Genomic DNA, 14,926 nt, shown 5'->3' on the forward strand with positions numbered 1-14,926 from the left:
AGGCTGAATTATATACTTTTTCTTAAATGACAATTTGGGAACAAGTTCACCTAAATACACAGGATATATATTTTCTATAGAATAACAATAAATAATCAGATAACAGGAAACTGAAGCATAAAAACAAACAAACCCCTTCAAAATAAAATAAAACAAAGCCTGATATTCACTGCAAGGAATTGTTAATTTACTTGTCAGTTGCAAGTCAAAGCCACACTGATTCCAATTGGCCAGGCCCAAATTTACCAGTCCCTCTGACATTTTAAGTGTCTAGAGTGTTTTAGGTTGCATTAATTCTCCTCTGCCGCAAGCCATGTATAAGTACCCCTTCTAACTACAGGTTTTCATTATTTGTGAAAGCAGCTAATAAGCAATTTCTATTCAGAGATCATGGATAATATAAGAAAGTTTTTTGTTTTTTTTTAATGTAAATTTTAACTCAGTCTCTGGTTATAACAGCGTCTGCAGAGAACTGGGTCAGTCAAGAGATGTGAAAGGGTTAAATATCAATATAATTCGGACACCGATACCATCTACCTCTGTTTCATACATACACATGAATTTGATGTTTTTGGCTACACATACTACATCACATGACCCAAACATTTTAGTAGTACCTGCCCTGGATGGGCCATGAACTAAAACAGCAGGAGGGCTGCTAATCATTACTCAGATACTTTCACCGACATTGCAGAGACAGAGTCTGCATGGCTTATCCACATAACCCTTAAGTCTAAGTCATTAACCATTTAGTTTGCCCAAGGTGTGCTTTAATACAGGAGTAGACAACATTCTGGTCAAGGTAAAAAAAGAAGGGGATAGTGCTTTTATCCTTACCTTCTAACAAATCAGAGGCTGAGCCTAAGCAATATTCCATCACCAACTGTAACAGATTGAAATAATAACCAGAATAATGTAGGTTAATAAGAAACTGCTAAAACCAACCAACTAACCAAGGAACTAAGAATACTAGGAGAATAAATATTCTGATTTATCTGAACCTGTTATTGTTATTTCCTATTTGAAATCGGAATTTCTGTTTTTGTTATTTCCTATTTGAAATTGGAATTGGTCTAAGACAATATGGGGATTGTATTTAAGGATTTAAGGTGGCTAGGTTGGAGTATAAATTAAATTTTGTAACTTGGAAAGTGGCAACCAAATAAATGAGCCAGTAAAATCTATACTGGGAATTATTAGTTAAATAATACAAACAAGTAAGCAGTAAATTCCCTATTTTCACATTTTAAAAAGTTCTGGGACTTCCCTGGTGGTCCAGTGGTAAAGAATCCACCTATCAATGCAGGGAACGTGGGTTTAATCCCTGGTCGGGGAACTAAGATACCACATGCTGTGGGGCAACTAAGCTCTTGCGCCTCAACTAGAGCCCATGCGCCCTGGAGCCCGCGTGCCACAACTACAAAGAGAAAACCCGGACACCACAACTAGAGAGAAGCCCGCACGCTGCAATGAAAGATCCTGCATGCCTCAGTGAAGATCCCGTGTGCCACAACTAAGACCCGATGCAGCCAAAAAATAAAATAAAATAAAATAAAACTGAAAAGTTCTAAACAAGAAAACATTGGTTAGAACTCAATCTAAAGATGTATCCTGCTATATATTATTACATTAGCTTGAATCCCTGAGAGAGATGGAATATTTCAATTTATATCTTAAAATATTTCTAGAACAATACTATTACACTAATATTGATATTTATTGGGTTTGCAATGTTGGGAGGCTTTTGAAAAGCAAAAATGAGAAAACTCTTTCTTTACTCTCATCTTAGATATTTTAGGCATTCCAGATTACTACTAATTTATAGCCAAGATCAGAACTGGAGTGCTCAGTGACCAATCTCCACACATATACACACAAGCACACACACTCCTACAAATTATTATTTTGTTATTCTAAAAAAACACAATATGCTTATTATGAAATACAAATTTCCTATAATCACATAGACACAACTACTATTAACATACTGGTTCCTTTCATTAAAAAAAATAAATGTGAAAACATTTATGTATTATGTACCCTGCATTACTGGAATATTTCAGAAGGATATGAGATATAATATTATATATTATGTCATATATTATTATAATATATAATTGTACATAACATACATATATTCTTCTGAATTTATTCCAGTAGCAAGGTACACAATACATAATATATCATATATCATACATATATATTATTATATATAATAAAGATATACATCTACATTATTAAATTTATTATATATTTATAGATGTAATTAAATATACATAATGTATAAAAATTATTCCATTTCTGGAATAATCTAAAACAATATGAGAAACTTAAAAGTTTAAAGTTTAGAAACTTTATTATAGTTTTCTGCTTTACATTAAAAGTAAGCAGATTCAGGGCTTCCCTGGTGGCGCAGTGGTTAAGAATCCGCCTGCCAATGCAGGAGACGTGGTTTCAAGCCCTGGTCTGGGAAGATCCCACATGCCACAGAGCCACTAAGCCTGTACACCACAACTACTGAGCCTGCGCTCTAGAGCCCGCAAGCCACAACTACCGAGCCTGCGTGCCACGACTACTGAAGCCCGCGCGCCTAGAGCCCATGCTCTGCAACAAGAGAAGCCACGGCAATGAGAAGCCCGCGCACCGCAACAAAGAGTAGCCCCCGCTCGCCGCAACTAGAGAAAAGCCCATGCGCAGCAACAAAGACCCAATGCAGCCAAAAATAAATAAATTTATAATTTAAAAAAAAAGTAAGCAGATTCAGAAACATTAATTTTACTTCTTATTGTGAAATGAAAGAGTCCACATAAGTGAATACTATAATGAACATTAGCCTTTTAGGTGCACTATTATTCTTTTTTCTTCAGCTTTATTAAGGTATAATTGACAAACAATATTTTTAATCAGTTTTGATGGAAACATTTCTCAACTGTATTACTTAGTTTTCTAATTTCTTTTTAAAAAATTTTTTTAATTAAAATTTTTTTTTATTTGTTTATTTATTTTTTGGCCATGCTGTACGGCTTGCAAGATCTTAGTTCCCTGACCAGGGATGGAACCCGGGCCCTCAGCAGTGAAAACATGGAGTCCTAACCACTGGACTGGCAGGGAATTCCCTCTAATTTCTTAAATTATGTAAACTAATACACACATATAATTTCCTTAAACTGAGTATAAGGAAAATGAACATAGAACTTTAGAACCGACTAGAGTATGTTTATAGTTATGTGTCTATTTTTGAAATTACATGTTAACTCTGTATTTCTGTCCCAAACATTATTTTCCCAATTATTCCATAACATGAGGGCACCTGAGCTGTGGCTGGCTGTTTGCCCTTGAAAATTAACAGCTCTAGTTGCCCTGCTTTTAAATTGTTAGGTCTGCTTTCTAACTTCCCCAACTTCTTCCTAAGGTCAAATTAGTTATGGCTATTTGTATGCATGTCTCCAGCAGCTTTAGTTCTATGAGTTCCTTCTAATTAGCCTATCAAATCCTTATAGACAAAGACTAGGTAACCAAACTTATTAGCATTCTATGTAATCTAAGAGTAAATAGGCTTCAAATAAGAGCTCGGAGGATTTTTCTGAAGTTTTGAAACACATGAGATCTAGCACTTGATTTTGTTAACATTTATTCTGCCCGCTCAAAATCCCTTTCTTTAAAAAAAAAAAAATCCCTTTCTTGACTCCTTCAAGACAGCTGAGATTGCCAGAGAACTGATTTCCATAGAATGAGATACTCCTCTTATTAATTTCTTCTGCTCAGTACAGAAGCAATGGCTCTAGATATCTTTAAGAATTGCTTGAGCAGAAAGGTTTATGTTTAACCTTTGATATTCTATCTGGGAACAAAAACTCCATTCCCTAATTGGAGATCATGTACAGGAAAGGACTTGTACATTGGTAAGTATTCAATAAATGATAGTGATATTGAATACTTTAAATTGGAATGTGCAATCCCATAAAGTACAAGGTATAGCATTTACTTGTTCTAGACAATGTCTAATGTGCTAACCTAAAATCAGAAACAAAATCATGTAAAATAAAAATATAGTAAGATAGAGTGGAAAAAAAGACCATTGCATTTTAATCATAATCTAGGCTTTGTTTGGTAAAAATCTTAGACAGTGATGGTAATATCAAGCACAATTCCAAATTTGGGGGGAATTGGAGTAGGGGATGAGAAATGACAAAGATAAAAATTCTAGGATGAGAATAAAAGGCACTGCTCTTTCCTTTTGCAAATAAATCATTATAAAATGATGTTAACTTTTCACTCTCTCTTCATTGAGTGTTTAAGAATAAAATTTCCTATAGACTAGATGTCATGCTTAAACTAATGTATACCATATGGCACACTCTGAAGTAACAAATGTTAAATACTGATAACAAAAATCAAATGGGACAGAAATGGGCTGATAATTTTACAGACCAAAGAGATAATAGAAAAAAAGGAAAAGAAAAAAATTTTAATAGGAAAAAATAAAAAGATAATAGAGGTCCTCTTACTTACCCAGGCGGTGTGCTCTTTCAAGTAACAACCTTTGTATTCAATAGTATTAGGATGCTTCAATTGTTGTAAAAATTTGACCTCCTTAAGAATATCTTGCCATTTCTATTTAAGTCAGAAAGAAAATATCATAATTTTTGAACGGAAAACAGTATTTTATTTTCAAGTATACATATAAAATAGTCTTTTCATTATTTTAAATGGACAAAGAGAATGTTTAATACATGAAGAAGCAATTTAAACTTGCGTTATTTCTTGTTTTAGTACATATAAATTAAATCAATCACCAAATATATTATAATAAATCCATTACACTAATCCATGTTCTATTCCACAAAATAGTTGATTGAGGTAGAATATTAGGAACATTTATTATATGCTCCACAAGAAGGGAAAAAAAGAACTGTGACAAAGAAATGCTTAAAGAACTTTGTTTCTACTGTCAATTTCATATTAACTTGCTTATGTCAGTTTAGGTACACAATGTCTTTAACATACCTCATGTGCCTGCTTCCCACTATAGGACATTTTCTTAACTGCCACCACCTCACTGGTGTGAGCATTTGTGGCCTGTGTTAAGAGAGTAGGGAAAAACAGTTAAAAAGAATGAACGATGTTTCAGCCAGTTTAACTTAAATATTTGACTTGACTTTTATAACATTTCACCCTTCATTCTCACAGTCTGAAGATGCTGCAACTTTTGATAGGCTAGACAGACATTTCCACCCCACTTTAAGGTACAACTTCTCTTTATCCCTTTCCATATACATGCAAAGGCTGTAATGTAAAAAGGGATTAAGGTTTAACAAAACATATCCAGTCAAAAAAGTCGTATTTCCAAAATATCCATACTGGCTTCACCATGTAGAATGTCTACCAATGGAGAACCAGTTAAATAAATATGAAACAGTCATGTAATGAAATAAACATTAAGAGAATGAGGTAATCAATCTGTATATATGGTAACAGTAAAAAATATCATGACAAAAAAACCCTGTACAATATGATCTTCTTTTTGCAAAACAGTAATAATGAGTGTATGTGTAGAAAAAATTATGAAAGAATTTATACCAGAATATATATCAGTGGTAATCCCTGGATTATCTGATATATTATTATGTCTGAAAGAACTTTCCATGATGATGGAAATGTTCTATATCTGCATCGTATATAGTAGCACGTCAAATGTGGCTAGTGTGACTGAGGAAGTGGATTTTAAATTTAATTTCAATTAACTTAAAATTTAAATAGCGGCTAATGTATTAAACAGTGCAGCAAAGGATAAGATTAATCTTAAGAGGGACTTTCACTTTCAAAGGTACTTATATTTTACGGTAAGAATGTATCACATAAATACATACACACATTTATGTGTATGTGTATGTATTCATCTATAAAGGTTGCCTTGTCTCATAATTATCTCTATAAATCTTCTCCATACTCAAAATATAACAGTTCATTGAAAGCACGCCTGAAAATCATAAATACCTCAGGTAATAATCTTTTCCTCCAAATTTACTTAAGAAATTTAAAACTATTTTTAAAAATTTTCAGAAAAATAAATATAAGACATTAAAGATTATCTAATCTTAGCCTTCTTTAATAACAGGGCTCTGCACCAGTGTCATACCCCTGATGTAAGTAAGCTACTTCGGTTCTATGATATTACTATTGTGGACCAATAAAGCAATAGCAGTGTTTCTGAAGTAAAACTGGAATTCACTCTGGTAAAATAAGGTCACCAATTTTAGAGAAAAACGTCTAATCAGTTTCTAAAGTACAATTAAAGAAGCTCCTCAGAGCAATGTCTTCTTTCTAATTAAAAAAAAATTTAATTCCAACAATAAACAATAATGTTGATGTAAAAAGAATGCAACCCCAGAGTCTTAATTAATGCCAAAGTGCAGAGAAAATGGACACATACTAAAAAAATTTTTTGTACAAGCACTAAGGTAAAAGTACCTATTACAAAAACAAGGTATCCACTAGTTACAGTTTTCAAATCGGCAGGACTCTGTAAAGGCATTTTTTAGGTGTTTTATTCATTTAGAAGGTACAGACTGACTTTTGTTAAAAACAAAGATCTCTCACATTTTGCTGGCTTTTAAAATGTAACACTAAGGGACTTCCCTGGTGGTGCAGTGGTTAAGAATCCGCCTGCCAATGTACGGGACAAAGGTTCGGTTCCTGGTCCGGGAAGATCTCACACGCCTCCGAGCAACTAAGCCCGTGAGCCACAACTACTGAGCTCGCAAGGCACAACTATGGAAGCCCGCGTGCCCAGAGCCCGTGCTCCGCAACTAGAGAAGCCACCACAATGAGGAGTGTGCGCACTGCCACGAAGAGTAGCCCCTGTTCGCCACAACTAGAGAAAGCCTGAGCACAGCAACGAAGACCCAACGCAGCCCAAAAACAAATAAATAAATAAAATAAAAATGTAACACTAAGACTGTGCTTACATGACAACAAGAAAGAAAAGTTGATGTAAATTCAGTAATACAATGAAGGTTAGAGTGACTGTGTCTGTAAAGCGGATATTTTGGATATGAATCTATGTACTGTGTAGCTTAAGGAGCCTGGGAAAGGTTTAGAAAATGCTCAAACAATGATGAATTTTAACTTTTAATGGGGTTTTTAAAAAACAAATCTGTACCCTTTATAGAAAGAAAAAAAAAAGGCCCACACAAATGGAATCTGATAGTATTATCTAATTGCTTATTAAGGTTATTTATAATCAAGGCTTATTTGGAACAAGAGACATGAAAAAAGAATCACCCTAAAATAAAAAAGTATTTCTTCACATTTATAGAGTTATCACTTATTACTTGATAAGTGTACTTGCTTATAGAACCTATCTACAGGGCAGAGACTTGAAATTTGAAAACATTTCCATTTATATATAGATGTGAAATTTTTAATCCATTTTATACTAGTTAAAATTCAGAACTGAAACAGAAACTTAAAAAAAATCAATATTTTAGTATAGAGAAAGGAAACTATCAATGGGGTTTCAGCTTTCCAATGCATCATACTGTATTATGAATGATTACAACTTCTAAACATTTCAAGTTTTATTCTTGAAACTTACATTCATACTTAACACTTCCAATAGTCTCAGAGGTCTCAGTAACCTTAAGCAAGATCACTGATTCACCATATTCTTGGATTGGAAGAATCAACATTGTGAAAATGACTCTACTACCCAAAGCAATCTACAGATTCAATGCAATCCCTATCAAACTACCAATGGCATTTTTCAAAGAACTAGAACAAAAAATTTCATAATTTGTATGGAAACACAAAAGACCCTGAATAGCCAAAGCAATCTTGAGAAAGAAAAACGGAGCTGGAGGAATCAGGCTCCCTGACTTCAGACTATACTACAAAGCTACAGTCATCAAGAAAGTATGGTACTGGCACAAAAACAGAAATATAGATCAATGGAACAGGATAGAAAGCCCAGAGATAAACCCATGCACATATGGTCACCTTATTTTTGGTAAAGGAGGCAAGAATATACAATGGAGAAAAGACAGCCTCTTCAATAAGTGGTGCTGGGAAAACTGGACAGCTACATGTAAAAGAATGAAATTAGAACACTCCCTAACACCATACACAAAAATAAACTCAAAATGGATTAAAGACCTAAATGTAAGGCCAGACACTATCAAACTCTTAGAGGAAAACATAGGCAGAACACTCTATGACATAAATCACAGCAGGATACTTTTTGACCCAACTCCTAGGGAAATGGAAATAAAAACAAAAATAAACAAATGGGACCTAATGAAACTCAAAAGCTTTTGCACAGCAAAGGAAACCATAAACAAGACGAAAAGACAACCCTCAGAATGGGAGAAAATATTTACAAACAAAGCAACTGACAAAGGATTAATCTCCAAAATTTACAAGCAGCTCATGCAGCTCAATATCAAAAAAACAAACAACCCAATCCAAAAATGGGCAGAAGACCTAAATAGACATTTCTCCAAAGAAGATATACAGATTGCCAACAAACACATGAAAAGATGCTCAACATCACTAACCATTAGAGAAATGCAAATCAAAACTACAGTGAGGTATCACCTCACACCAGTCAGAATGGCCATCATCAAAAAATCTACAAACAATAAATGCTGGAGAGGGTGTGGAGAAAGGGGAACCCTCTTAAACTATTGGTGGGAATGTAAATTGATACAGCCACTATGGAGAACAGTATGGAGGTTCCTTCAAAAACTAAAAATAGAACTACCATACGACCCAGCAATCCCACTACTGGGCATATACCCAGAGAAAACCATAATTCAAAAAGAGTCATGTACCACAATGTTCATTGCAGCTCTATTTACAGTAGTCAGGACATGGAAGCAACCTAAGTGTCCATCGAAAGATGAATCAATAAAGAAGATGTGGCACATATATGCAATGGAATATCACTCAGCCATAAAAAGAAACGAAATTGAGTTATTTGTAGTGAGGTGGATGGACCTAGAGTCTGTCATACAGAGTGAAGTAAGTCAGAAAGAGAAAAACAAATACCGTATGCTAACACATATATATGGAATCTAAAAAAAAAAAAAAAAAAAGGTCATGAAGAACCTAGGGGCAGGACAGGAATAAAGACGCAGACCTACTAGAGAATGGACTTGAGGACATGGGGAGGGGGGAGGGTAAGCTGGGACAAAGTGAGAGAGTGGCATGGACATATATACACTACCAAATGTAAAAAAACTGATAGCTAGTGGGAAGCAGCCGCATAGCACAGGGAGATCAGCTCAGTGCTTTGTGACCACCTAGAGGGGTGGGATAGGGAGGGTGGGAGGGACGGAGACGCAAGACGGGAGAGATATGGGGATATATGTATATGTATAGCTGATTCACTTTGTTATAAAGCAGAAACTAACACACCACTGTAAAGCAATTATACTCCAATAAAGACGTTATAAAATATATAAATAAATAAATGGGAAAAAAAAGTAAAATAAAGCACAGGGAGCCCAGCTCTGTGCTGTGACGACCTAGATGGGTGGGATGGGGGGGGGGGGGTGGAGGTGGGAGGGAGGTTCAAGAGGGAGGGCATATAGGTATACATACAGCTGATTCACTTCATTGTACAGCAGAAACTAACACAACATTGTAAAGCAATTATACTCCAATAAAAAAAAAAATCACTGATTCAAAATATATTTATTGAGAACTTACTACATATGTGTTTCTGATATTTCTATAACCATTTCCAGCTACATTTAGATTATTGTCAACTCTTTACTAGTTTATGGAAATATAAAAATTAAACATAAGCTTTTCCTTTTGCCCTATTTATTAAGCCTCAACTAAAACTAAAAGGTATTTATACCCAGAAGAACAAAACTAAATTATTTGCTTTAGGTGGATTATGGACGATATGCTGAGTTCAACAAGGCAACACTAGAACCCTAGAAACTTTATAGTTGTCTTTTAAGTGAATACAAAAATGAACATGCTCAGCCCTTTTTATCTTCCTTTAATACAGAGTTTCTTACTATTTCATTTTTACTGATGCTAATTTCTGAATTACTTATGTAAATCCAAATACACAGAGATATTTCATCAATAGTTTCAATTTTCTCTGAATATAATATATATTCTCAACTGATTGATTCTACAAGAGCTGTGCCAGCGTACAATTCACTTTTAACACATTTCCTGGCATTGTTCTGTGTAAAAGCTGTAAACTACAAAAAGTCTAACAGAATTATAGTGTTGAGGTATAAAGATGTTGGTTGCTAGATTCTGGTCTTTACAGCTTGCTAATATGATTCTGACTCATGAAAAGTACTAATTAGCAGTTCCAAATTCTCTGAGTTCTTCATAATTCAAATACTTACCAGGTACTCAAAGTTTGTCAGGTACTGGGCTAAATGCTAGGGATAGAATTGTAAGTATGCCTAGTGCCTATCTCTCTTCTAGTAGTATAGACAGCAAAAATGAAATCATAATTAATATAAAATTGCAACTGTGATATGTGTTACAAAGAAGGGTATGTGTTACTCTGAGAACCAAAAAAGGGGGGATGTGATTAGGCAGGTCAGGCAAGGCTTCCCTGAATAAATGAGCCCTCAGCTGAGAGACAAAGGATAAAGTGGAGTTAAGAAGATGAAGATGGCAGGGGAAAACATTCCAGAGAGAACAGTTTATGCAAAGATCCTATGATGGATGATTAAAAGAAAACTTTTATATAATAACTAGAGCAATGAGAATAAGAGGGAATACAGTTCAGGTATAGAGGGATCACCTCATGAAGGACCTTACAGGCTGCCTACAGTAGGGAAGTTGAACTTAGCTCAAGAACAGAGGAGGAGACCCTCTGAAGGCTTTACAGAGAAAAGGTGATGTGATCATATTTACGTATTTCCGCTCTCCACCAACCCTCAAGCTCACTGTGGTGTGGACAAAAGACTGGAGACAGACCAGAATGGATGCACAGAGATCAGTTTGGAGGTTACTGCAGTTGTCCAAGTAAGAGATGGTAGTCTTCTTGGTTATAATGGTATGAGTGAGAAGAAGAATCTGTCAACAGGGAGGAGCAACATGGGTCATATTACTGTGGCCCCTGAGAAAATCCATTTTTAAGGTGCTACCTATGTGACCACTGTAGACAAAAGGTTAAGGCTTTTTTAAGTTTTATAGTAAAGTATCAGTTAATTCCCCTTTAAGCTGTTTTTTAAGTGCCTTACGGGCTTATAAGGGCCTGTACTCTACACTTTTGTATACAGGCAATATATAGTTAATGATTACATTTCAGTATCAAAGCCACCCAGGTATCTTTGTGATTTCTCTAGTCTATCATTATCAACAAATAACACATATTTACATGATGCTAGTCAGAATAGCTCGCAATTTAAAACTTAAGAATTGTTTATTTCTGGATTTTTCCATCTAATATTTTTGGACTGAGGTTGACCACAGATAACTAAAACCGTGGAAAGCGAAACTGTGGATAAGGGGGAACTACCGTACTCTAGCTAAACAGACAGGACTTAGTCCCAAAAGCACTGGGTCTTCTACAGCAATGTAGGTCTCATTTTATCCCTAGCACAAAAGGCATGTTAGTAAGTTTCGAAGCATACTTGGTTTATTGTATTTATTCTAAAAGAGAACTTTGAGAGTGGTCTGGCTGCTTTTTAAAATAGAAGAGTCAAACAGAGATTGCAACTACTCTCTGACTCTGGCCAAGAGAGATTCTGAGATGATGAATTAGTTATACAGTAATAGAAGGAAAGTAAGAAAAGATGATTGACTGAAGAAAGTATCTCTAAGCAAAACAAACAGGTCACAACCAAATATATACAAAATGTTTCTATTGTTAAAAAGTTCAAAACTGGCAAAACCAAATTATATTATTAGGGGTAGAGAAGTAAGTGGGTACATATAAAGAAATATAAGAAAGTCATCATCATAAAATTCAGCATAGTGGATTCTTCTAACAAAAAAGGGGCTTCTGGGGTGCTGGCAATATTCTATTTCTTGGCCTGGCTGGTGGTTATAAAGGGATTTACGTTTTAATTATTCTTTAAATTATATATTAAAATATATAAGTGTGAATGTATTATACACACTTCTGTATATATGATATGTTTGTAATTAAAAAAATCCTTTTAAAAAAATGTGTCTCAGTGAATGAGAAAGATAGGACTTTGGGCCGTAAATGCTACTCTAAGCCCAAAGACTAATATGAGGGTATTAACTAGAAAATTAGCACCCACTTCAGCAATGGAAGGTCACTTAATGATAAAATGTACTTGAGTGGGAGCCAAGTATTAGATGGGGGTGAGGGAGGAGAAGTGGTGGTAGTGCTGAGTATAGACATGAAGGGACGAAAGAGCATTCTGAGAAAACTCAGGCTGAAGATTTGGCTAGAAACAAAAGGATGAGTTCAAGATGCAATTAATAAAATCTCATTTGGAAGGACAACTAAAGATAAGCCCTATCCAGATGGAAGGACATAAAGGACCACTTAAGAAGAAAAGTCAAATACTGTTTGATTAAGAAAGAAATTATTTGCTAACAGGTTTGGAGGAGAAATAGGTAATATTACTTAAATATTACTTGCTTTAAGGAACTAGTACTCTTAAGGAAGTATGTGTTAATTTGATGATGCAAACTTCTAAGGTTATTGAAATAAAGAACTATATTTTATGCAATGAATTTCAGGTGAATGATCTATGTTAACATTTCAGTCATTTCTCACTCTTCTCATCAGAAGATAATCACAGTCTTGGAATTCAAACTGACTCGATGGGGCTAAGCCTTGTATTCCTTAACCTAAGATACTGACTTAACACGATTGTTACTAAAAATCTGTCAGTCTATCTGTCTACGTAGATGTCCACTTGTCCATCCACCCATCCATCCATCATTTACTGAGTTCCTACTATTCAGACATTATACTAGCTATTGGGGATATAGCAATGAACAAGTAGATATAATTCCTGTCCTTATGGAGCTTATTATTTAGTGAGAGAGACATACATGAATCAAAAAATCGCACACATAATTATTCAATTATAACTGTAACAAATGCAACAAAGTACAAGCATAGGGTGTTATGAGACCATAAAGAAAGTCTTAATTTAGTGCTGGAGGGTTGAACAGGAATGGCTATCTCGTGGATTTAACACTTAAGCTGATATCTGTAGGGTAAACAAGAGTTAGACAGGAATGGGGAAAAAATGTACAGTTTTCTAGGCAGGAGGAATAGCATATATAAAGGCCCTGAGGCAGAAAAGAGCTTGGCATGTAAGGGAAATGAATAGGGTTCAAACTCAAGCTTATAACTTTTTTTTAATTTGATATGGATACCATTGACTTGAATGATGCCTAGAATTCTAGGACTGGCTCTTCAGCAATGACTATTTGCCTCTACTGTAGACATCATTTAATTTGTAGACTAAACATTAAAACCAAGTGCATTTTACAAGTAATAGTTAGAATGTACAGAATTTAAACTTTCATAATTTGATCTAAACAATTTTTAATTACTTACAAAATAAACTGCTCCAAAACTTCCATGTCCAATTTCATGTAAACCAATAAAAAGTTCTTCAGGATCATCTTTGTAGAACAGATCAGCAATCTCTGGGTCCCTTGGCACCCCTTTCCGCATGATGACCAGTATGTGCAAGCACTTTGCTTTTGATATCCCAGTCAGCTTTCTCTCTCATTGACAAATATTTGGGGGATGGGGGGGTAAAATTTCAGTACCTGTAGAAAAATAAGGTTTGACATTAACTTATTATACATTTTGTTTGGTGGCAATTACAGATTCATATTATCCATAAAAAGCATCTTGGTCTTAGAAATTCATAATAAAAAGACAAGTAATCCAAAAGAAAAATGGGCAAAGGATCTGAATAGATATTACTCCAAAGATATAGAAATGTCCACTAACACATGAAAAGATGCTCCACACCATTAGTCATCAGACAAATAAAATTAAAAACACATGAGATACCATTTTCATACCCACTAGGATGGCTATTATCAAAAAGTCAAATAATAAGTATTGGTAAGGATGTGGGGAAATTCGGACCCTCCAACACAGTTGGTGGAAATGTAAAATGGTACAGTCATTTTGGGAAACAGATTGGGAGTTCATCAAAAACTTAAACACAGAGTTACAATTTGACCCAGAAATTCCCACTCCTCAGTATATACCCAAGAGAAATAAAAACACACGTCCACACAAAAACTTGGATATTGGTAGCCACATTATTCAGCAACAACCCAAATGTCCATTTGGTGAATGAATAAACAAAATATGGTATATCCATACCATGGAATATTATTCAGGGATAAAAAGGAATGAACTACTGATACACACCACAGCACAGGTGAAACATTACGCTAAGTGAAGGAAGCCAGTCACAAAAGACTACATATTGTATGATTCCATTTATATAATACATCCAGCATAAGTAAATTTATAGAGACAGAAAGTATTGAATAGACTTTTGGTTGCCTAGGGCTAGCAGGTGAAGGAGAGTTGGGGGTGATAGCTAAAGGGTATGGGCTTTCTTTTTAGTGTGGTGAAATGTCCTAGAATTCATTGTGGTGATGGTTGTACAACTGTTCATATACTAAAAACTCTTTAGTTGTACTCTTTAAATGGGTGAATTGTATGGTATGAAAATTATATCTGAAACACAAATCAAAACTACAATGAGATATCACCTCAAGCCAGTCAAAATGGTTATCATCAAAAAATCCACAAACAATAAATGCTGGAGAAGGTGTGGAGAGAAGGGAACCTTCCTACACCGTTGGTGGGAATGTAAATTGGTACAGCCACTACAGAGAACAGTATGGAGGTTCCTTAAAAAACTAAAAATAGAGCTACCATATGATCCTGTAATCCCACTCCTGGGCATATATCCAG

At 34.9% G+C, this 14,926-nt stretch overlaps 1 protein-coding gene across 5 annotated transcripts in view; it reads right to left on the bottom strand.

The window, feature by feature from the left end:
• The window catches only part of TAOK3 (TAO kinase 3), a 178,190-nt gene that overhangs the window by 66,764 nt on the left and 96,500 nt on the right, over positions 1 to 14,926 (bottom strand). For all 5 annotated transcript variants that reach the window (XM_061168997.1, XM_061168996.1, XM_061168994.1 and 2 more), the window contains 4 exons: positions 13,535 to 13,752; positions 5,008 to 5,079; positions 4,513 to 4,614; positions 838 to 883 (listed from right to left, as the gene is read on the bottom strand). In XM_061168997.1, coding sequence (XP_061024980.1) covers positions 838 to 883; positions 4,513 to 4,614; positions 5,008 to 5,079; positions 13,535 to 13,654 — 340 coding nt within the window. In that variant the 5' untranslated portion in view covers positions 13,655 to 13,752. The remainder of the gene's footprint in view (positions 1 to 837; positions 884 to 4,512; positions 4,615 to 5,007; positions 5,080 to 13,534; positions 13,753 to 14,926) is intronic.

This window comes from Eubalaena glacialis, chromosome 15 (genome assembly GCF_028564815.1).
Source record: "Eubalaena glacialis isolate mEubGla1 chromosome 15, mEubGla1.1.hap2.+ XY, whole genome shotgun sequence".
Lineage (NCBI taxonomy): Eukaryota > Metazoa > Chordata > Mammalia > Artiodactyla > Balaenidae > Eubalaena > Eubalaena glacialis.